The sequence below is a fragment of the Tenebrio molitor genome, chromosome 9 (genome assembly GCF_963966145.1).
Source record: "Tenebrio molitor chromosome 9, icTenMoli1.1, whole genome shotgun sequence".
Taxonomy (NCBI): domain Eukaryota; kingdom Metazoa; phylum Arthropoda; class Insecta; order Coleoptera; family Tenebrionidae; genus Tenebrio; species Tenebrio molitor.
Genome location: NC_091054.1, coordinates 10,077,246 through 10,099,564, shown reverse-complemented (window position 1 = coordinate 10,099,564; position 22,319 = coordinate 10,077,246). Strand labels below are relative to the sequence as shown.

Below are 22,319 nucleotides of genomic sequence, written 5' to 3'. Positions count from 1 at the left end.
AAACGATTTTTTGAAGAATAGCTTTACTTTGGAGCAAAAAAATCTTAAATTTTTGTAATTTTTCTTAAAAATGGAACGGCAACGTAGCTAGAATAGTATTTTGTCGCTGTGGATATGAAGGCTGCTATGTACTGAACAAAATTAAAGTGCTTATATCTTCTTCAGGAAGAGCGAATTTTTTTTCAAAGTATTTTTCAAGTTCCACTGGGTCCTTCCATGCCACGCTCTGAATTCGGAATTCGCGAATTTTGAGACACCCTGTATGTTCATCACTTGATTTAAATGGATTCCTGGACTATTTTTTTTTTAATTGAACTTAATTAAAATAAATACATTGAAACTGAGGTTATTAATATATAATTAATATAATATAATATAATATAATTTATCTTACAGGTGGAGTTTTTGAGCTACCTTAGACCATTGTTTTCGGTGACAGAAGTCAAATTTTAATCACAAGTGAGATAAAGTACTCACTAGTGAGTTAATTTGACAGTTGCCATTTAACTTGACATAAATCACTCACAAGTGACTAAATTTGACAGCTGTCATTTTACTTGAATGAAACTGCATTTCTTGGATTTTTGCAATAGTTGCACCTGTAAGATAAAACGTCGTATATCACACGTGATCGAAATGCCATTATGAAACTCGTGAGAAGTGTCCCACTCGTGCGCAAGCGCACTCGACGGTCAAAATTCTCACTCTTGTATAATGATGCATTTCTATCACTTATAATATAATATACTATAATTCAACTATATTATGTATTGATTTCTCGTTATTTAAATTTTCGTATTTTATTTATTTGATTTCTAACAATAGAAAAGACAAATAGAAAAGTTTTTAAACATTAGCAAATCCCAGTTTCTCAAATTAAATTTGCACAATGACAGTTCTCAAAATAAGAAAATATTAATTTTGCTTTAATTAAATGTAAACATAAAAACAACCAGTCAGTTCCCGGAAGGAAATAAAACACGAAAATAGTTAATTTTCGCAGTTTGCATAAGAAACTGAAAATGATCGAAGCAAAACGTAATTGTTTTCTAGTTTTGCTACATTTTGTCATTTTGTTAGACGATCTATTAAAAAAAAAGTTGTAAATTCGTTCACCTCTCTCTTCTGTCTTCTTTCCTTTTTTGGAAACATTTTAATACGAAAATTATGTACACGCGAAAAATAAATAAATTCTAAAGTCATTATTATTCGTCAGATCAGATATGAAGAACTACTAAAACGATGGCAACTTACCACAAAACGTACGTACGTAAGTACGTAGATTTCAAAATGATGTGACTTGATAAGAGACAAAAAAATACATTGTTTCGATTTTAGGTGTGACATCAGATTAGTGCAATTTTTAAGAAATACATACATATTAATACAACAAAACATAACAAAGAACATAAATAATTAATGAGATGCAAATTTTTGAACTTTTATTTTTCATATTTATTATTTACGTTGCAATTAGTCAGCAGCAAAGAGAATTGGAAAAACATGAACACCGTTGACACTAGTCTATCTTTTTTTAACTTTCTGAATGGCAAATACGACTTCTCAACAAGAGAAAATCCGATCAAGCAATCACTTAACGACCATTTCGCCAATAAATAATAAATTGAAAATATCACGAAACACACCAATTCACTAGTTTGTTAAGTTTGCGACCCAAAATGGGACAGGGACTGCTCCGGGGTTTCAGGGTTTTGTCGGGGCACAGGGGTGGGTTCGGTAATGGGTGCCAGTTTGTTTACCTTTCGTTTTCATTGACACATTACTTCAGGTGGTAATCGTCGTTTTCCGCAGGTAACAAGAAACATAAGACAGGGAGAAAGATGGGGGTTTGAAAAGAAGAACAAGACGTTCCGGCAAGTTACGAAAGTGAAAGGGAACAATTTTGCCGTACGGTCATCTATAGCTGAGAAAAAGACGAGAAAGAAAGGAAAAATGGGGTTAAAAAAAAAATAGATTGCAGCTCGACAATCCAGAGGCGTGAAGCCACCTCAGCTTGAAATTGCGGGGCCAACGCGTGTGCTTCCAGCCACCCCGTGTGGCTGGCACAGTGACTCTAATTGTTTCCATTTTGGAACTGCGACGTAAAAAAAAGGTTTTGCGTAGGGTTGGCGCGTCGCGTCGTCAAATGCCGTACTTTTTATGCTAGCTCCAGGTGTTCGAGCAGCGATGTCATAGTCCCGCGAGCATTGGTAGGATCACTTGGGCCTCCTACACCGGCCAAACGCAATTGTGGCGTTTTGCAACGCTACAAGTTCAAGAATTCCAAACAACTAATCGACCAACCTATAATTATACCGCAGTTGAGTACATAAGTTTGTGCATAAATCAAAAGTTATAGCCTGCATAAACCATGCACCAGTTAACCTGACTGGAAGCGACATTTTATGCATTATTAAAATAAGAATTAACTGCCGGGAAAACGCAAACAAATTTGCGAATAAACGTAAACGAACTTCTAAAGCCTTTAACAAACAAAGCTCTGCGCAATTACGAAAGCGACTTGTATCCGTAGAGTTCGCACTTGAATTCGACTTTCCTTTACAAGGATCTGGTTCAGTATGATTGAAAAAAAAGTGGAATGCACCGGCCTTGTGCTAAAAAATGTGAGGTTCGTGTTTACGATTATTCGCAAGATCACTAAAAATAATTGGTAAATGGTGTGCTCCGCGAAATTATTTAGACGCGAAGTTTTGATAGCCAACAGTTTGGAGATGTGGTCAGCCGGAGTGGAATCGAGTTGGAAAAGTTTAGCAAGTCGATGAACCCCGGAAATGAATCAATTAGTAAATTGCAACAGTTTAACCACCATTATGACCGAGCTGAATCGGGATCAGTCAAGAATAACGCAAACCTCAGCGGGGAAACTTGAATTAAAATCAAAATAGGATTAGATCTCGCTGGAGCTGCATCCGAAATGGGAGAGTGAGCCCTCTATCGGACTTTTCGATCTAAATACATAATTAATTCGGACGAGTCCCTGGATAATTGGAATGTTATTAAATTCGGTCCTTTGTAAATTTCCAACCCGACGAATAATTCGCCGAGACCTTAAGCCCCATTCGCATCGAATAAAATTAAACAACAACAACAACAAAATCGACGGAAAAAATTGCGCTTGACGAGTCCAGGGCTGAGCTAATTTTCCGGGTTCGCGAGATTCGTTCTTTCGTTGCAAATCGACTCGGCTTTTGAGCGATAAATGTAGCCCCACGAACGGTACGACTAAATCCTTCGTTCATAAATCTCGCCGGCAATATGAATTTATTGTTGTAGGAAATTTATTACCCATTTAGACCGCCTTTAATCGAGATCCGCTCTTCCATAAATCTAATCCGAGAGGGAATTAGAAAAACACGAGTAAAAAAATGACACGCTCTTATATTGTAAACGATTTTTGGCAGATAGAGATGACGGGATTTGGCCCAAGTCGCGAGACGTGCTAATGTCCCGGAGTTATTAAGAGAATCCGGGAGCGAGACGAATTACGTCGTTTTGTGGGATTTGTTCCGGTTTCTGTGACTGATAAACGGTCTCCGTTCTTCTTGTCGCTTTTGTTCTTTTAACAACACTTCCTGCCACTTACCGCACCGACCGTGAAACAACGCTCAATTAAGCAGTCGAACATGTCTGACATTTCACGGAAATTTGTCGTCGGATTTGTGACGTGCCGACTTAATTAAAAGTTAAATTAATATCGAGTAAAAGTGAAGTTTTCCGTACGTTTCGGCGCGTTTTGGTTAAAACCTAATTGATTCCCTTTTCCATTAATGTTTTCAATTTTTTTAATTCTTCGGGTACACTTTATTTGGCCCGACTGTCAGTTTTGACGTTTCTTTTATTTTTAATCCTGTCTTGCCGCATGAAATATCTGACGATTTGACGAATAAAATAAAACGCCACGAGGTAATCCACAGCGCGACATAGCGAGAACAGAAATGGTGGAGGTGCCGGGTTAGGTGATAATTTATTAAGAAACCAAATAAAACAATACATGAATGATCACGTTGTTTTTCTTATTTACGAAAACAATAAAATTCGGTGCAAGTGCTTCATTCTTGAAACTATGTATTTTATTGCTAAAATAAAGAAAAATTAAGAATTTATAATGAGAAACCGTATTATTATTGTGATTCAGATTATATTTCAAAAAAATAAAATTGGGTTGGTAGAACTGAAACAAATAAGTGACAGTGCACGAGTATTGTTGAATACCTTGTAGAGAAAGTGACAGAACTGACGGGAATTTTTTCTACTCTGGTCCCATTACGAGAAACTTGATAAAAACTAAAAAAATCTAATTAAGAAATAATCTAGGGACTTTTATGTGACACGAGTTATGGTGGCATTTCTGTGAAATTTATGTCAAATTTCAAATGTTTTAATTGTTAATGGGAGCTCGCTAGAGATGCCGGACGCCACCCAACGTGCTATTACAGCAATACCAACGTAATACGATTAAAAAAAACATTTTCACAAAAAGTTCCTTTGTGACACAACTTTTAGTTTCACAAAGATTCGCTTATGATAGCAAAGTAGAAAAAAGAATTTGTTTTACTTTCAGCAAATGAAAAACGAAATAATCGATCGCTGAAGTTGTTAAATTGTGCTTATAAAATGCTAGACAATTAAATAATCAGACAATTTGTTTTCTTTTCTACGTTAATTAGCATTAGAAAAACCAATGTGGATATAAATTTCTAGTCGTCCATAGTTGTTTTTATTTTATTTGTAATTAATAACACAAAGTAAACCATTAAAAAATTTAAAAATAATGCCATCCACAATGACGTGACGTGTATTGTTAGTTGTATAACCACTCAATTTTTTACACGTCAAATGTCACAACGTTCTTATTTTGTAACATTATGACTTGTTGCCATCCGTTAAATGTATTTTTAGAATTATTTCATGTCATCTAAGAGCTTGAAAAAATTAAACACCAGGAAACCCACGACAAATCCAGCCAGAAAGATGCCCACATAAAAGAGCCATATCCAGGAGGGTCCCCTACGATACTTCAGCAAAAACCCCATAACATCACTCTTTTGACTAGAATAGGGCGGATACCTGAGCCGATTGATCCTCTCGATGATTCCGTTGAAATTCTTCACCAGAACGCTCTTCTTGTGGACGAACGTGAAAAAACTCGACTTGCCCTTGTAGCAACCCATGCCGCTGAGTCCGACCCCCCCAAAGGGCAAACTCTCCACCATAAAGTGCATCAGGGTATCATTGACTGTGACACCCCCGCTAGACGTGTGCTCGATTATGTAATTCTTCACGGAAGAGTCCTTCGTGAAGATGTAAAGAGCCAAAGGTTTTTCGCGTTGATTTATAAACTTCACCGCGTTTTTGAAACAAGTGACGGTTACGATGGGCAAAATGGGTCCAAATATTTCCTCCTGCATTATTGGATCATCCGGGGAGACTTCAGTCGCGACAGTGGGTTCGATATAATTCTCGAGGGAGTTGGTGCGCCCCCCTATCACTATATTCAAACCACTCATCAACCTCTGGAGCCTCTTGAAGTGTTGGTTGTTCACTATGGGACAACATCTGGGGTCGTCGCCGTAAAACTTCCTCAAAGCGTTTCTCGCGTGCATTACGAACTCCTTCTCGACGGATTTTGTGCACAAGACGTAATCCGGAGCGATGCAAGCTTGTCCCGAGTTCAAACACTTGCCCCACATCACTCTCGTCGCTGTCAGCTCCAGGTCAGCACTGGAGTCAATATAGACCGGATTCTTACCTCCCATTTCTAGTGTGGTCGGGGTCAAGTACTTGTTAGCAGCAAGGTGGACAATTTTGCCGACGGATGAAGATCCGGTGTAGTAGATGTAGTCGAATCTTTGCTCCAGTAAGATAGTGGTTTGGTGGATGTCGCCAGTCAGAAAAACTGGATAGCACATCGAATCCAAGTACCTTGGCAACACATTGGCTAACATGTTTGCAAAAGCTGGACAATTGTGGGATGGTTTGATCACGACGCAGTTTCCTGCAGCGATGGCCCCTAAAAAATTGAATACAATTTTTCTCTTGAGAGACTCGACGAGGCAAACCTGTCACAGGGATCAAAGTCAAGACGGGCATATTCCATGCGCCCATTACCAGCACCACCCCCAAAGGGTCGTTATAGATGTACACTCCGTCCAGCAAATCTGTCCACCTCTTTGGTGGTCTCTTCGGCTCCACCCATTCCTTCAGATTGGCCATGAGATACTTCAAGTGATTGACAGCTATCGAAATCTCAAATCGAACCTCTTCTCGGTGCTTGCGCAAGTCTTCGTGTATCGCTTGCACTATCGAGTCTTCGTTCTCGTCGAGGAACTTCTTGAAGCTCTTCAAATATTTCATCCGATGCGTCACATTCTTGGTGAATCCTTTGTTGAACGCGTCCCTCGCGGTCGCAACCACTTCGGCGGCACTCTTTTGTTCCATTTTCATTATAGAAAGATTACACCAATCTGGACTTTATTTGGAATTGTAACTGTTTTAAGTACTCGATAATGAAGGACGCCTGAACAATGACACCGTTGCAGTTTGGTAATGGTGATGCGACCGCCAATGAATGTGAATTAAAACTGTATAGAAACTGGTCCGCGTGACTCGATTTCGAATGTTTTGGCAAGGTCGAACAAATATATGAGTATAAAGTCCAGCGACTCCAAAAATGTATAGGTGCATAATTTGGATAACCTTTTGAACATATCAGGAAAATAAAAAATCTTCGTCTTGTACATACAGGGTGGGCATCGAATATCTAATTACATAAATAAAATTGTCGAAATTTTATATACCTAACTAATTACTGATATTTGGGGATTTTTAAATTTTTTTTTGTTAATAAATAAGGCGTAACAGTTTTATTAGTTTTCTGAAATTAACTGTTAATTTACCTATAAAGTTTTTACACTAAATGAATCTGTATCTGCTAGCGTATCAAACCCTGGTGGCACAATTACAAATTTTGACTTTTTTGACAATTTCCATTGTCACCTAAATTGTCAACAGCACAAATAGCAAGTCATAAATAAAAATGATTTTGAAAGTTGAAATGTAAGACTGCGTTTCATTCAAAATCTAATTGGTGTTTTTTTCTGCTGATTTCGTAAATAATTAGGTACAGAAAGTGAATCTGGGTAGATCAGTATAAAAATCATAATTTGACCTTTTGGTTGAAATTTACATTTTATTTTTTTCTGGCTTTGTTTGTAAGTGAAAAATTATGAAATGTACCTTGCCAATCCAGGTAAGTGTGAAAAACTTCGACAATTTTATTTAATTAGAAGTCGTGGGCGTATACGATGCCCCACCCTGTATTTAAGTATGTTCAGAATATCCTAGGTTTAAAATGTTACCTCTTCAATGATTCAAAAACTTCAAGGGCTTTTTCAACAGCGTCATGGTTATTTTTTTTTTGTTGTTTTTTATGCTAATCAATATTAAAAAATTCACTTTGACAGTAAATTTCCAGTCGTCCATTTTATTCTGTCTGCAATTAATTAATAAAACGAATTATATTATCAAAAAACATTAATGTAACGTAACGTGAATTGTTGGTTGCATAACCACTTAGTTTTTTTAAATAAATGTTAAATTTTCATTTTTCACATATTTTTCACAAAACGTCGTTTCCATTATCGTCATCATTCAGGATTATTTCATGTCGTTCATGAGCGCGAAATAATTAAACACCAGGAAACCGACAACAAACCCAATCAGAAAGATGCCCACGTAAAAGAGCCATATCCAGGAGGGTCCCCTGCGATACTTCAGCAAAAACCCCATAACATCAGTCTTTTGACTAGAATAGGGCGGATACCTGAGTCGATTTATCTTCTCGATGATTCCGTTGAAATTCTTCACCAGAACGCTCTTCTTGTGGACGAACGTGAAAAAACTCGACTTGCCTTTGTAGCAACCCATGCCGCTTAGTCCAACCCCGCCAAAGGGCAAACTCTCTACCATCAGATGCATCAGGGTATCGTTGACTGTGACACCTCCGCTAGACGTGTGCTCGATTATGTAATTCTTCACGGAAGAGTTCTTCGTGAAGATATAAAGAGCCAAAGGTTTTTCTCGTCGATTTATAAATTTCACCGCCTCCTTGAAACAAGTGACGGTCACTATGGGCAAAATGGGTCCAAATATTTCCTCCTGCATTATCGGATCATTCGGGGAGACTCCAGTCGCGACAGTGGGTTCGATATAATTTTCGAGAGGGTCGGTGCGACCCCCTATCACTATATTCAAACCAGTCATCAAGCTTTGAAGCCTCTTGAAATGTTGGTCGTTCACTATGGGACAACACCTGGGGTCGTCGCCGTAAAACTTCTTCAGAGCGTTTCTCGCGTGCAATACAAACTCCTTCTCGACGGATTTTGTGCACAAGACATAATCCGGAGCGATGCAAGCTTGTCCTGAGTTGAAACATTTTCCCCACATCACTCTCGTCGCTGTCAGCTCCAGATCAGCACTGGGATCAATATAGACCGGATTTTTACCTCCCAATTCTAGCGTGGTGGGAGTCAAGTACTTGTTAGCAGCAAGGTGGACAATTTTGCCGACGGATGTAGATCCGGTGTAGTAGATGTAGTCGAATCTTTGCTCCAGTAGGATTTTGGTTTGATCGATGTCGCCGAGGAAAACTGGATAGCACATCGAATCCAAGTACGTTGGCAACACCTTGGCTAACATGTTCCCAAAAGCTGGACAGTTGTGGGATGGTTTGATCACGACGCAGTTTCCTGCAGCCATGGCGCCTAAAAAACTGGATACAATTTTTTTCTCGAGGGAGTCTTCGAGGCAAACCTGTCACAGGGACCAGAGTCAACAGAGGCACATTCCACGCACCCATCACCAGCACCACTCCCAAAGGGTCGTGATAGACGTACACCCCGTCGAGCAACTCTAGCCACCTCTTTGGTGGTCTCTTCGGCTCCACCCATTCCTTCAGATTGGCCATGAGATACTTCAAGTGATTGACAGCTATCGAAATCTCAAATCGAGCCTCTTCTCGTTGCTTGCGCAAGTCCTCGTGCATTGCTTGGACTATCGATTCTTCGTTCTCATCAAGGAACTTCTTGAAACTCTTCAGGTGTTTCATCCGGTGTTTCACGTTCTTGGTGAAGCCTTTGTTGAAGGCGTCCCTCGCAGTCGCAACCACTTCGGCGGCACTCTTTTGTTCGACATGCATTATCGAAAGACTACACCAAACTGGACTTTATTTGGAATCGTAACTGTTTTAAGTACTCGATAATGAAGGACGCCCGAACAATGACACCGTTGCAGTTTGGTAATGCTGATGCGACCGCCAATGAATATGAATCAGAAGCGTGAAGCAACTGTTATACGCGGTGCGACTTGCAGTTTATCGTGCAAATATGTATGAACATCTTCATCTTAATTATAGTCAGAAAATCGGAAATTTAAAATGCTACGAGTTGTGTGGAATACATACTTGACGGATTTTTCCAACAGCGCCATATTTATTTTTCAGTAACCAATAAATTATGTGTGAAGAGTCTTCACACTAAGCAGTTTTAAATGTTGCCATCGAGAGAAGCAATTGCACTTCCTAATTATCCCTCAACAATTTTTGTTTGAAACAGTTAATCGAGAAAAGTTTCTCTAAACTCCTCCCCTTCGTTATTATCACTCGTTTGAGACTTTACCAAAGGCGAATAATTTTTGAGGCTTGTCTCGGTGAAACTGACTGTACAAATGTCACGTGCGACTGACACTAAATGTCAAAATCGCGTCTTTTGTCTGCAATTCTTTATACGGACAATGTCAAAGGCAATGAGAAAACAACGAGTTTTTCGAGTAAAAATTCATATTTCCTAGGCAAAATTTTTCTGTAATTTTACAGTCTGTCGTGACCTTTGATCGGAACACATCCTGATGTTTTAAACATCAAAATAAACCCTCATTCGTGAATAATCGATGAGGCGTTTTCTTTCAGCTATCGTGAACGATGCAAATAGCAAAAAAATTGCTCGAAATGACACACCCACGAACCCACGATGTAAAATGCACCCCTTCGTTAACCGCGTCTCCTTGAACTTGACGTGAATTTCTCATGCGAATCTTAATTATGAATAGGAATGGAATTGCATATCTTCAAGCACCAATTACACAGAACTTTGTCGATGCATATTTGAATTCGTTAATAATCGAAAGAGTGTTACGTAGCTATCTAGTAACACTCCGAACGCGATCGTTTCCTCCTTTCTACAGTTGTTGCTCAAAGCGAAAGAAAGTAGACCCTCCTACGAAGCATTTTATTTATGAAATGTAAATGTTACAACAACGTGAAAACTGAAAATAGTGAATGCATCGTGTAGTTTATTGAGATGACCCGACTCAATTTAGTTTTTTTCTTTAACATAATACATATTTACGAGGTGCTGAGCTGATAGTTATTGTGATGACTCGGCTGCTCTTCATTATACCAACTAATCGCTCCAGTTTGAAAAAAAACAGGTTTTGTGATAAAATGTAGGAGTAGGTACAAAAAAAATCATTCCATGTTTTTTCGTTTCACCATAGGTTACTACATTCAAACAAAACTTTCCTATAGGCGATTGATTTGTCTCTGAGAAGTGCCAGAGTCAATTACGCCGACTACACAAGAGTAACGTGAGCAATACCTATAATTATGTCATAAATATTACAGTAACACTTATTCTACATAGCAGTTTTTACAAAAATTATAAATTAATCTTTCCCGGAACAACACTTACCATTCACGTCATTAATTGATTGATTTTGTAAACGATCAATATCTTATTATTTCGTAATGGGATTATTAATAAACTCATACTTCATATTAGCTTATTTTAATAATTGAACCCTTGCCGTATCACAGAACGTTACTAAAATACTTGTCATCCCCTATTCCTCTCCCTTCTTGCACAAATACTGCAACCCGTACGCAAACCCCACCCCCAGTCCGAACACGAGCAACGTCTTCACCACCCTGAAACTGATCCCCCTTCGCTTTTTCAGCGCAAAGCTCAACAGATTCGCTTTGAAATTAGAATATGGCGGATAGCGCACCATCACGGACACCTCTCCGATCATCCCTATACCCCTGACGAGTACGCTCTTTTTATGAGTGAACGTGTCGAAACCCTGTTTACCGTGGTACGAACCCATCCCGCTGCTTCCCACCCCTCCGAACGGCAAACCCTCCGTCAAAATGTGCATTATGGTGTCGTTGATGGTGACGGCGCCGCTTGACGTACCGTTCAAGAACAAATCCTGAACATTCTTCCTTTTGGAGAAGACATACAGAGCCAACGGTTTTTCGCGCTTGTTTATGAAATCGACCGCTTCTTGTGCCGAATTCACGGTGATTATTGGGAGGATGGGACCGAAGATCTCCTCCTGCATGACCGAATCTTCAGCCTTGACGCCTGTCAGAACGGTGGGGCTTATGATGCGTTCGCGGGGATCCCCGGCGCCCCCTATTGCCGCGTTGGAGCTTTGAATGAACGCCATGAGACGATTGTAGTGTCGCTCCGTTAGGATTTTGCTCAGGTGCGGGGTGACTTTGACGTCTTCTCCGTAGAACTGGGTGACGATCTGGCGCGCGCACGCCAAAAACTTCTCTTCCGTCTCCTTGGAGCAGAGGAGGTAGTCGGGGGAGATGCAAGTCTGGCCCGCATTGAAGCACTTTCCCCAGAGGATGCGGCGAGTCGCCTTCATCATGTCCACCGAGTCGTCCAAGTAGACGGGACTCTTTCCTCCCAGCTCCAGGGTGGTGGGAGTCAAAAATTTTGCCGCCGCTTGGTGGACGATCTTGCCGACGTTCGTTGAGCCCGTGAAGAAAATGTAGTCGAATCGGTTCTTGAGCAACTCCGTCGTCTCGTCGACGCCTCCTGTTACGACGTGGAAACACGCCTTATCCAAGTACCGCGGGATGTGCTTGGCGATGACTTTGGCGGATTGTGGCGCCAACTCGGACGGTTTCAGGATGACGCAGTTGCCGCCAGCTATTGCACCTGCCGAAAGCGTCAGCGCCTCTAGTGGTCTCTATCGTACTACTAACCTATCAGAGGTCCCAGCAGGAGCATGAAGGGGTAGTTCCACGCCCCCATTATGAGCACCACTCCGTAGGGATCGTTGTAGACGTGGACCCCATCCAGAAGGTTGATCAGTCGGCGTTCGGGACTTGCGGGCTTGATCCAGCGCGGCAGCTCGAACAGAGTGTGTCTCAAGTCGTGCATCAGCAAAACCAGCTCCCCCATGGTCATCTCCTGGCGATGCTTCCGCAGGTCTTCGTACAAAGCCTTCCCGATCTCGTCCTCGCACTCCACCAGAAACCGCTCGAGCGCCTTCAGCTGCTCCGTGCGAAACTTCAACGGTCTAGTTTTGCCGCTCTTGAACGCATTTCTGGCACTCTCGAGGACCTCCTCGACGGGACGCTCCTCCCGCTTGGGCTCGTCGTCCACGTCGACGATCACCGGGTTGTAGTGCCCCTCGGTCTGCTTCGCCGCCGGCAAGATCAGCTCACTATCCACTCGAGTCATGCCGCCGCCTGATCACCGTGGTAACTGAAGGTGTCCCAGTTTCCTTCCAACTATTTTAAAATTTCTTTGCGCATGGACCCTTTCAAACCACTTGTCTTAATCGATGCGACCTTTCGCAATTAACCAGAGCGACCGTACTGGCCGACATCGTCGAAGGTGACGCGCACGGGTTCCGCTGTTACCCCCGCTGTTTGCACTATCGACTATGATACCGTTTTTCCGTCGCTCTTCTGGCGATGGAAATTCACGTGCGATTACGTGCACGCTTTATCACATCTTTATGTAAGAATGCTCTCTAATCAAAACGTTCAATTACGACACCAGATTCGTTACGCAACATCGCCGAAAACTCGGTGAATGAACGGAAAGCGACGAAAGCGAGAGCGACCTTGCAAGGACTCTCTCGATAAACAATGCGCACCAGGACGTGCGAAATTCGGAAAGGCAAGTTCAAGGGCGAATCGGATGCGACCTGCACAAATTCACCGATGCTGCACCACCACAGTTAGATTTGCTCTGAGTCGTGCGGGTTGCGGTTGCGGCCGGCCACGTGACCGGAATATAACATGTCGACAATAAAAGCGACGTTATGAAACTTTTATTTCTATCCATATAGATCTACGCACGCTTTATTGCCGTCAATATTATTGCAGCGAGTGCAATTTTTACTTTTTCCCCGTTTGGTCAAATCGACCTGTGACATTATTGCGGACTGGACGTGAGACGTGTTTTTGAGAATAAATTAGTTTTCACTTGAGAAACGACTCGGCGTTATTTCCTTGTACATTATGCAACATTCGAGAAATATCTCGCTACGGATACGTTTATTTTTCCTTAATGTTCGACTCTCGAAAAACGTGTAGATCTAGGGCGCTAATGCATTTTTTACGATGACACCGATTCGCGTCACGTATGTTTATAATTCTATTACGAATGCAGATCGTGTGCTCCCTCCATGGTAGAATTGCCGCTTAATTAGAGAACACATTTCACGTGGATATTAGCCGCGTCATACAAATTTTTCAGTTTTGAAGTGAAAACTTCTTCAGGAGCACCACAACATTATTCCTGGGCAGATAATTAGTTTCACCGTCACGCGTCACGCGTCACGTCACACGCTCCGAGGTGAAAGGCTCATTCGAGTGAGTGTCCAGTTTAGCCCAGCAAGCGAGAAACAGTCAGATTTTGAGTGGAGATTTTAATCTCGATTTCTCAGACAGAAAAAACACTTAATTGATTTTTTTTAAAACAGCATTGCATTTAAATACGGCCTTAAACACACACTCTTTTTTTAAATACCTATTAATTTCATCGATTTAGTGTTAAATTTCAATGTACGTTAAGCTGAAGGAGTACTTTCACTGTTTTGAGGGAGTTTTCTCGTGTATTTATAACCCTCGTTGCACTCGTGCACTAAACTTACGTCCTGAATGAAATTTAATTTAATTTAATTTTTGCACGCATTTTGCGTTAAAAAAAAGTGCCGTAGCGTGTCATTTTTTAACGCAATTATAAAATGTTTCATTCATAATTAGTACTTACCTAGCTTTTTTAATGAATTCGTATGTAAATTGGGATTTTTTTGGCATAAATGGGCCAATTTAAAACGCGAGTAAAACGAGCGTTTTAAAGGTTCACGGGCGCCAAAAAATTTTTGTATGAACTCGTTAGTACAGTATCTTTTTTTTACTCGGCGGATTGCGCACTCGCTTCGCTCGAGCAGCAAATTTTCTTTCTCGAAAAAAAAAGTATTACTTTACTCACTTGTTGCATAAATAACTATTAAGCCATTGCCATTAATGTACTAAAGTCAGAATCACGAAGCAATGCATGTACGTCATCGATGAAGGTTTTGCAGTACCAACTTAAAACTGTAAAACTGCGAATCATCTTGTTGATCGATAACGATTAAAGCAAATTGTGAGGTTAGAAGAAGTCGTCGCTGTTGTTTAGTGTTTACGTTGTTTTTGAGATCCTCGTTTCATTGCTTTCTTACGTGTAATAAAAAATAAATAAAATTCTTTTCAGAGGTAACTTTTGCCTGTGTTTTTTACGATCCCTGCAAGTTTCAAAACATTCGAAGATGCCGAATATTCGCGTTGAATAACGCAGATAAACGTAGTAATGTCGTGACGTCATGTACATACAGTGAGTTCGTAAAGTTCGGAATAAATTCGATAAAACTGTAAGTATTAATTTCTGAGAAAAATCCTTCAACAGGTCAACTTTGTTTTTAAAAAGTGCATATTGTTCAGTACTTTGCTTACATTGGCAGCTTGTCATCTCCTAATAATGACGTCATCAATAATTTGTTTAAATGACAACCCCCATTTTTTTCTTATTTTTCTGGTACGCCTTCGTACTAGCTAAACGATCAATTAAAAAAAATTGACACCTTACATAACAATTTTTTTTAAAAATTGAAATTTTACTTCAAAAAATTTAATTTAATTTTTAACTTAATTTTTTTTTTTCAATAGATTTAGTTACAATGGAAGGTTTATTTTAATAGACCAAAGAATTTAGAACGATTTGCGGTAGAGAATTCGCCGTGAAACGGAACAAATAAGCCCTGACATTATTGAGCGCAGTGTACAAAGTGTCGGTGAGTGCCAAATAGTTGGCGGGAGGCAATTTCAACATTTGTGTTAAATTTTATTGTTAACCTGAGATGTTTGTTTGATTTTGTTTAAGGTCAATTAAAATTTTTACATTAAAAATTAAGTTAAATTTTTTAAGTAAAATTTGTCATTTTCTCAAAAAAATTGTTATGTAAGGTATCAATTTTTTTCATTAGTCGTTTAAGTACTAAGAAGGTCTACCAGAAAAAGATGAAAAAAGTGAGGGTTGTCATTTAAAAAAATTATTGATGACGTCATAATTAGGAGACGACAAGCTGTCAACTTAAATAACGTAGTGTACAACATGTACTTTTTAAAAACAAAGTTGACCTCTTCGAGGATTTTTCTCAGAAATTAATACTTAGAATTTTATCGAATTTATTCCGAACTTTACGAACGCACTGTATAATGTGTAATGTGTAATGACGTACACGCATTGCTTCGTGATTCTGACTATATTTGTTCGTGTAAAAGAAATTTCATCTACCAAAAATAAATATGTACATAATTTTGAAAAAAAAATAAAAATTCGCAAATATGATATTCCTTTGGGTATCGACTTTAGGTATCAACACAAATGTATTGCATTTGCATAAAAAAGTACACAAGAATTTGAAATTTCTGAATGCTGTTTTTGAGATTTCCGTGTGATTTTGGAGTAATACCAGAAAGTGTTGCTGGAATCGGAAAAAAATCGTACTGGAGCATTTTCAATCTGACTTCTCGGGGTCATTCATAGTTTACATAATCTAGCAAAACAAAAATTTTCCATTGAGTAGATCGATCTCGTCTGTACTTTCACTGGAATCATTTCGATTAGAACGAGCCGAAGGCATTTAGCGAGAATGGCAAAGCTAATCGGTTAAAAAAATATTTGTACAAAAATCTTGTCGAAGATATTCTTCTGGGCGATAATTCCGTCATGTTTCTGCTAAAATCTTTTCGATTTCTTTAAACGAAATATGTCCCATTTTTGAACTTGATCGGCGAAATGTCCTCACGAATCATCGTACATTCATGGCACTGGGTTTGTGCTCGTCACATTTGAAATAAAGATGAATTAGCGCGCTTGAGGTTGTGAAGTAGACATTTAAAATTTATACAGTGAGGCGTCGAAAGTGTGACTAATAACTTATTAAAACCAATTCACACCAAAGCCTCTGCCAGCACAAGCAAGAAAGTAAATCTCGGAGACTGCATTCGGTTAGAGTTGTTAAAATCTTCTTTTAATCAGGTGAAGTTGTAGTCGCCTTGGAGAAGCAGCAACATCAACAATGACAAACGCTTTAGAATAATATTAACATAATGTGGTCGTGGGGAAAATCGATTCGCTTTTCATTGCGAGATGGCGCTAAACCGCAACCGGTTATTAGCTTTTCCTCTATGAACATAGTTATAATGGAAGCACTATAGATACACACATAGCCTAATACAGTCTGTCCAATATTTTAAATTAACAACGGAAAATCAATACCACCCATGTACCGGAGCGGTTTCCGCTGAAATATCACTCCGACGAAGTTATGCAACAATATATTATTTCACCATTGGTGACCTCTGCAAAGTTACATAAAATGTTTCTATCAACAGACACACAAAATCAGAAAACTGCAGATTTTATATAAGATTATTGTTAAAACCTTTTCCGCAGTCAATAACCTCTAATTTGCATAAATCTCCTGTAACGAATTAACACAACATCACAACAATGCAATTCGACTTTGTTTTCACTTTTCAATAACAATCGAATGATTTATTTAAATTTAAATGTAATTAAAAACACTGTTAGTGTTGTCGCTCATACGTCACGAACGGGATAAAAAAAATTAAATCCAAATTATTATTGTCGAGTGTGTATTTATTATAAACGCGTGACAATAAATTACATCGGACCCCCGAAGAGGTAAGAGCTCCCTCTGTCTTGTTCCGATATAAAAATGTCGAGAGAAAATTCCAGAGGTGCACAAAGAAATCCTCTCCGAATAGGTAGCTGCGGGAAAATCACCGAAAATAAATTCGTTTACATTTCGTCCGTTCCTACACATTTAATGTTTCCATTGGTTTCTTTGCTGGAGAGGTCACAAACCTTTGTTATTCAGTACTAGAGGTGACGTTCGTGTGTTGTCATAGAAATGCGATATGATAAAAATTTTCCGGCTAGCAACGCGAAACTTGCACCATCGCCATTTTCACAACATGTTAATTAATATTCCTTGTTCCTCAAACCTGACGAGATTGTCGTTTAACGAGCAGATCCTCTGCACGACGTGCACTCCAATTTTACTTTTTTTGGTAAAACTTCACAACATCGTCAACGAGTCAACTAATTAGACGCGTCGTTTGACACATAATTCTTCGATTCCCGGAACCTGGAAACAAGCTTTCCCGGAATAAACCCCGTAACGAGATCGACATCGTCGAGCGGGCTTGTTCGCTCCCGAATTCATTCATTAGCAGATTTCCCTCTTCTTCCGCAAAAAATAAATATTACGCTCGCGTCAAGAACTGAAGACATTCATAAATCTTCGGGTCCTACGGCGCACCTCTCTTCCGACATGATTTACGACCGTCTCCGCGAATTTCAAATTAAATTTCGTCCGGATCGAATTTTTTCGATTCCGCATAAACTAGCGAATTACAAACCGCGAGTCGAACGCGAAACGGGACCAAAGCGTCATGGGTCCTTGGTAGCGGCGGTTAAATAATTGATGGACGGTGGCTCACGCCGAAATCGTCCGGGAACATCACGTTCTAAATTGCTAATGCGCTGGCGAATAATTGATAATCGTGTTTTCGATGGGGCGGGGGTGGTTCTTGTGCGCCGGCATTAATTAAAAGAAGATGTCGTGCTTGCGGTACTAATTTGGAAGTCCGAACGGGACCCACGCCCCGAAGGGAGAATTAAAATCAGTTAGTCAAATTCGGGTGAAGGGATCGGAGTGTGTGACAAATTGCTGAAATCGGGGTCGCGTTGCGTCAGCGGGCATGCAATAAAACGGAAAAGGAAAAGAAAATGAAAACTAAAAAAAGCTGTTGTGATGGTGTGCATATTTTATGACGAGGGAGTAAAGTGCACTTTTTCATCCGGAGTGACGGTTTATTGGACGAGTTCAGCGAGGACAATAATTACACGAGGGATGAAAAACACTTTAGTCCCGTGGTATATGGTGTGATCAAATACATTTCAAATCAAGAGTATTTTGAACCGTCATTCGATGTACAGGGTGATTCATATAGTATCATACAAACTTTAACCGGTGGTAGATTTCAACCCCCAGACACTCTTACAAAAATGTCTAGGTTCTAACGTTAAAATTGTTGAAGATAAAGTATGTTGAAGACTGTACTACCACCTTTTAAGAACTGCAGATAAATGAAAATATTTTACGTTGAAACAAACTGTCAGGTATTGTCAAAATGAAACTAAAGCGAACTTTATAATACCAATATTATCATAATGCACATAAAACATAGATAGCTTTTAACGTCAGCCTAATGAATGTCAAGTTCTGACAGAAAAATACCTCTCAACCAAGTATCATTTAATGACAATAATAAGCAATTAAAATCACAAAAGTAATGGCTAAGTAGGATCATGTCGGTTCTGTCATCGTTCGAAAACATTTTCAAATACTAAATATGAACGAAAAATGCAACGACAGATACATCGTGCAAACTAATACAGGGTTATTATATCTAAATAATTGTAGTCCAAGTAGGCGTAAAAACTGAATGTAAAATTTATGGTTGCCGCTCCGTATAAAAAACATCAAAATGATGTGAATAAGTGAGGAGTACACACCGTTCACACACAGGAGTTAAATTGGGTGCAAAAAATTCAATATTTTTTAGAATTGGTTGCAAAATATTTTTGGATTAAATCGTTAATTTCAAAAAAAATCCCATCACCGCACTTTTCACCTAAAAAATGACAGTGACACCGACAAATATTGACAGTTCACATGAAAGCGGCTACTTGGATTCCTGATTTAATTTTTAAATACCAAAAAACAATGAATGCTTTGTAAAATGTATTTTGGGTTGCATTTTTACCTGGTCAGGCTCGTCACCTTACATGAGTAACCCTGTAAATAAGACAAATTTATATTTTGAACAAAATACACCCGTTTTAAAGTATCACTAAAATCAATTAAAGGGCAAATTCAAGTTTTAATCACATTTTTAACAAATTTTTAATTTTTAGACTTCTAATTATAATTATTTATTATTTATAAAATTTCTTTTGAGCTAGAAAAGGAAAGTAAAAAGTAAAAGTGTCTAAAATTTTATTTCCCTGGTCTGCAACACTGAAACTTCTCTTTTCGAACACCTTTCCATTGCAAACGGTTTCTTGTAAGTTTTTCTTGTCCCATATTTGTTAAGAAATGCGTTTAAGTAAAAACTTTTCATGAAGACGTTCTGTAACTTAGACAACGACAACAAAATACTCTTGAATTGTCTCAAGAAGCTATTTATTACGGAAATTTGTACATCTTAAGGGGTCAAGAAAAATGGAATATATTGAGATGTGTATTTTTTTTTTTCATTTCTTACAAGAAAGAAAACTTGTACATATAATATGTCCTATTCCGGCCAAAAAATTTCGTCCACCTTTTTCCTGTCATTTGACAGAAATTGGGTGTAGTTTAACTTTTATTGTTGTTATGATTGACGTTCGCAAATTAAAATTTGAAATTTACAACTATCACCTATAAGATCATAGACACAATTTGATTGACATATGTCAACATGTGAAGTGGAGTTATTCGTTCCTAAAGGCTGCTTTACAGCATACATGAGTGGAATGTCTGCCATTTTGTTCTTTGTTTGTAATACAGAGATGTCAGTGTGTTTAAAAATGGCTGCACAAATCGTCATATTTGTCCACATTTATCATACCTTTGTAATCTAGCAACTGTTCTAAATAAGATTAAAATTTAATCTTTAAAATTAAAATCCCCATTCGAACACCAACCTGAAATAAACTACAGTTGCGGAATTAAAATTTCGGGCAGTATTGTCAATGTCATGATATAAACTCTAAAACAACCTTTACGTTAATAACCTAATTTTTTACTCTTGGTATGTTTTTGTTTTTTTAGGATTCAAAAATTGTGATATGTGGCATAATAATGGGTGGGCAACATATTAAAGCGATGATTTAATTAATCAGTGCAATTAACTCAAAATTCAAAATTGACTGCGTGACTGGCACAGTAAAGTTTAATTTTTGAATGTCAGTCTCAGTCATGATGGCAGTAACAGGTGGTTTACAGAGATTTTGTTGAAGTGACAGAAAAATACTGCCCGAAATTTTAATTCCGCAACTGTACGTCAGTACGAAAAAAACTTAATTTAGACAGCACCGTTAAATTGCACACCCGGGGTGCTACATCGAAGATATTAATGGAAATATATCGTCCAATTCGACCATAAAATTTGCGGCGATAAAAGATTATTCACTTCCACAACACTGTCGTCGTAAAGAAACGGCGAATAAATCAGAAAACCCTAAAGCTGGATCGATACCATCATTAACATAAATTACTGTAGGTACGTGTTGTGTTCTGTTCGCATGTTTAAAACACTTATGAATATATTCATATTTCTATTCTGTTTGTGTTACGTTCACTATCTGTAATTTCACTTAAAAATCTGTCCAACATCGGCGAGTTGGAACAGAAAAATCAAGTCCCAAGGGAGGTATATTTCTTTTTTTTTTTACTGTTACACAAAGCTCTCCAGGACGTGACATATTTTATACAGGATTATTATAAAGGGTTCACATACACAGCGTAGCGTGCTGTGAAAATTTGCCGCTCACAACACGGTGTACTTGTACTAATAAAAAAAAGATCAGTTGGTTGCCTAAAAACAAGGCGTTTAGAAATAACAAGTACTGAGGTCTTGAGAAAAGACTGTCACCGTAACCTACACTTTTAAAAATAATAAACAATGGCAATTTAAAGTGACAAGTGAGCGAGAGCTGTCAAATGTCAAATTTATAAATCCAGAAGAGGCGGCACGTATGCATATAAATCACATCCGATTAGGATGTCCGAAGCATTTTAGTCAAAACAGGAATTCGAAAAAATCTCTGTGATTTGTTTTGCGTCAACATCTCGTGCCAACAGACATTCGTTTGCATTCAATTTCGCCGCCGTCGCATCGAATCAATAATTAAAAAATGGAACTCGCCCGGTCATTTGCCATTCAGAAAGTTCTTTTTCATTAACTCTTTCATCTATATACCTGAATGTATAATATTTGAACGCGAGAGTTCCTCGGGTCGAAGATCAAACATGTTACGTCGGTTTCGGTTTGCACATAAACCGTTTAATTTCTCGTTTCGACTTTGTAACGAAAATCCCTCATTTAAACGTTTCTAAACATGCCACAAAAGAGCGTGGCCTCCTGAACGTAATTAAAAAGAAAAATCACACGTTTCGCCGTATTTACCTCGTGATGAATGCTTATTGTAATTTTTACGACCAATTTCCCCACAAAACCTTCATTGTTCTAACGAGATTGCTTCGTATACCCCGGATCAACAAGTTTGACCGGAACTGATAAAAATACATCATGGTCGAAAAATATCTGTGTAGGGACTTACGTGGAGGCCTCTAGCTTCGATGACGGTCGCCGTGAGCCTGTTCAAGTTTTCGTTGTAGACGAGCGACACCAACAACTCCCCCAGATTCGACTTGATCTCTTGGGGCTCCTGAAACACAACCCGAACCCGAATTATTAACCGTTTGCGCGGGGACAAATCCCGACCTTCTCCAAGTCCAGCTTGAAAAGTTGCTGCTCGGTCCCGTCCCCGATTTCCAGCTCCTTGAGCGGGAACGTGACGTGACCGATCTCCGAACGCCTCTTGGTCCGGCTGCCGTCAATAACGGTCAGCTTGAGGGTGTGATCCGACATATCTTTCGCCGAAACCTGCAAGAACGCCAGCCGTCTCGGCCTAATCTGGTTGACTTTGCGACGTTAACAAACATCGATAAAGGCGTACGTGACTCCGTACCCACCTGGAAGACCAGAGTTTCGTCGAAGTAGGGGTTGCAAGTTTTCTTCTTCTGTTTGGACTGCAAGTAGCGGCGTTCGTCGGGCATCAAGTGCAAACTGGAGACACAACGATAAG

The 22,319-nt window shown here is 39.2% G+C and overlaps 4 protein-coding genes across 7 annotated transcripts in view; all 4 read right to left on the bottom strand.

Moving 5' to 3' along the window:
- The window catches only part of LOC138138890 (synaptotagmin-15-like), a 63,293-nt gene that overhangs the window by 13,099 nt on the left and 27,875 nt on the right, over positions 1–22,319 (bottom strand). For all 4 annotated transcript variants that reach the window (XM_069059000.1, XM_069059003.1, XM_069059002.1 and 1 more), the window contains 3 exons: positions 22,207–22,300; positions 21,956–22,117; positions 21,792–21,899 (listed from right to left, as the gene is read on the bottom strand). In XM_069059000.1, coding sequence (XP_068915101.1) covers positions 21,792–21,899; positions 21,956–22,117; positions 22,207–22,300 — 364 coding nt within the window. The remainder of the gene's footprint in view (positions 1–21,791; positions 21,900–21,955; positions 22,118–22,206; positions 22,301–22,319) is intronic.
- LOC138138888 (aldehyde dehydrogenase, dimeric NADP-preferring-like) lies at positions 4,712–6,644 on the bottom strand. Its single transcript, XM_069058999.1, has 2 exons — positions 6,081–6,644; positions 4,712–6,031 (listed from the first exon to the last, which is right to left on the bottom strand). Exons 1-2 carry the CDS (start codon positions 6,463–6,465, stop codon positions 4,923–4,925), a joined length of 1,494 nt encoding a protein of 497 aa, XP_068915100.1. The 5' UTR covers positions 6,466–6,644; the 3' UTR covers positions 4,712–4,922.
- LOC138138887 (aldehyde dehydrogenase family 3 member B1-like) lies at positions 7,477–9,761 on the bottom strand. Its single transcript, XM_069058998.1, has 3 exons — positions 9,482–9,761; positions 8,833–9,227; positions 7,477–8,783 (listed from the first exon to the last, which is right to left on the bottom strand). Exons 1-3 carry the CDS (start codon positions 9,505–9,507, stop codon positions 7,678–7,680), a joined length of 1,527 nt encoding a protein of 508 aa, XP_068915099.1. The 5' UTR covers positions 9,508–9,761; the 3' UTR covers positions 7,477–7,677.
- LOC138138885 (aldehyde dehydrogenase, dimeric NADP-preferring-like) lies at positions 10,661–13,149 on the bottom strand. The gene is made up of 2 exons (XM_069058996.1): positions 12,077–13,149; positions 10,661–12,029 (listed from the first exon to the last, which is right to left on the bottom strand). The coding sequence occupies exons 1-2, from the start codon at positions 12,555–12,557 to the stop codon at positions 10,918–10,920; spliced, it is 1,593 nt and encodes a 530-aa protein (XP_068915097.1). The 5' UTR covers positions 12,558–13,149; the 3' UTR covers positions 10,661–10,917.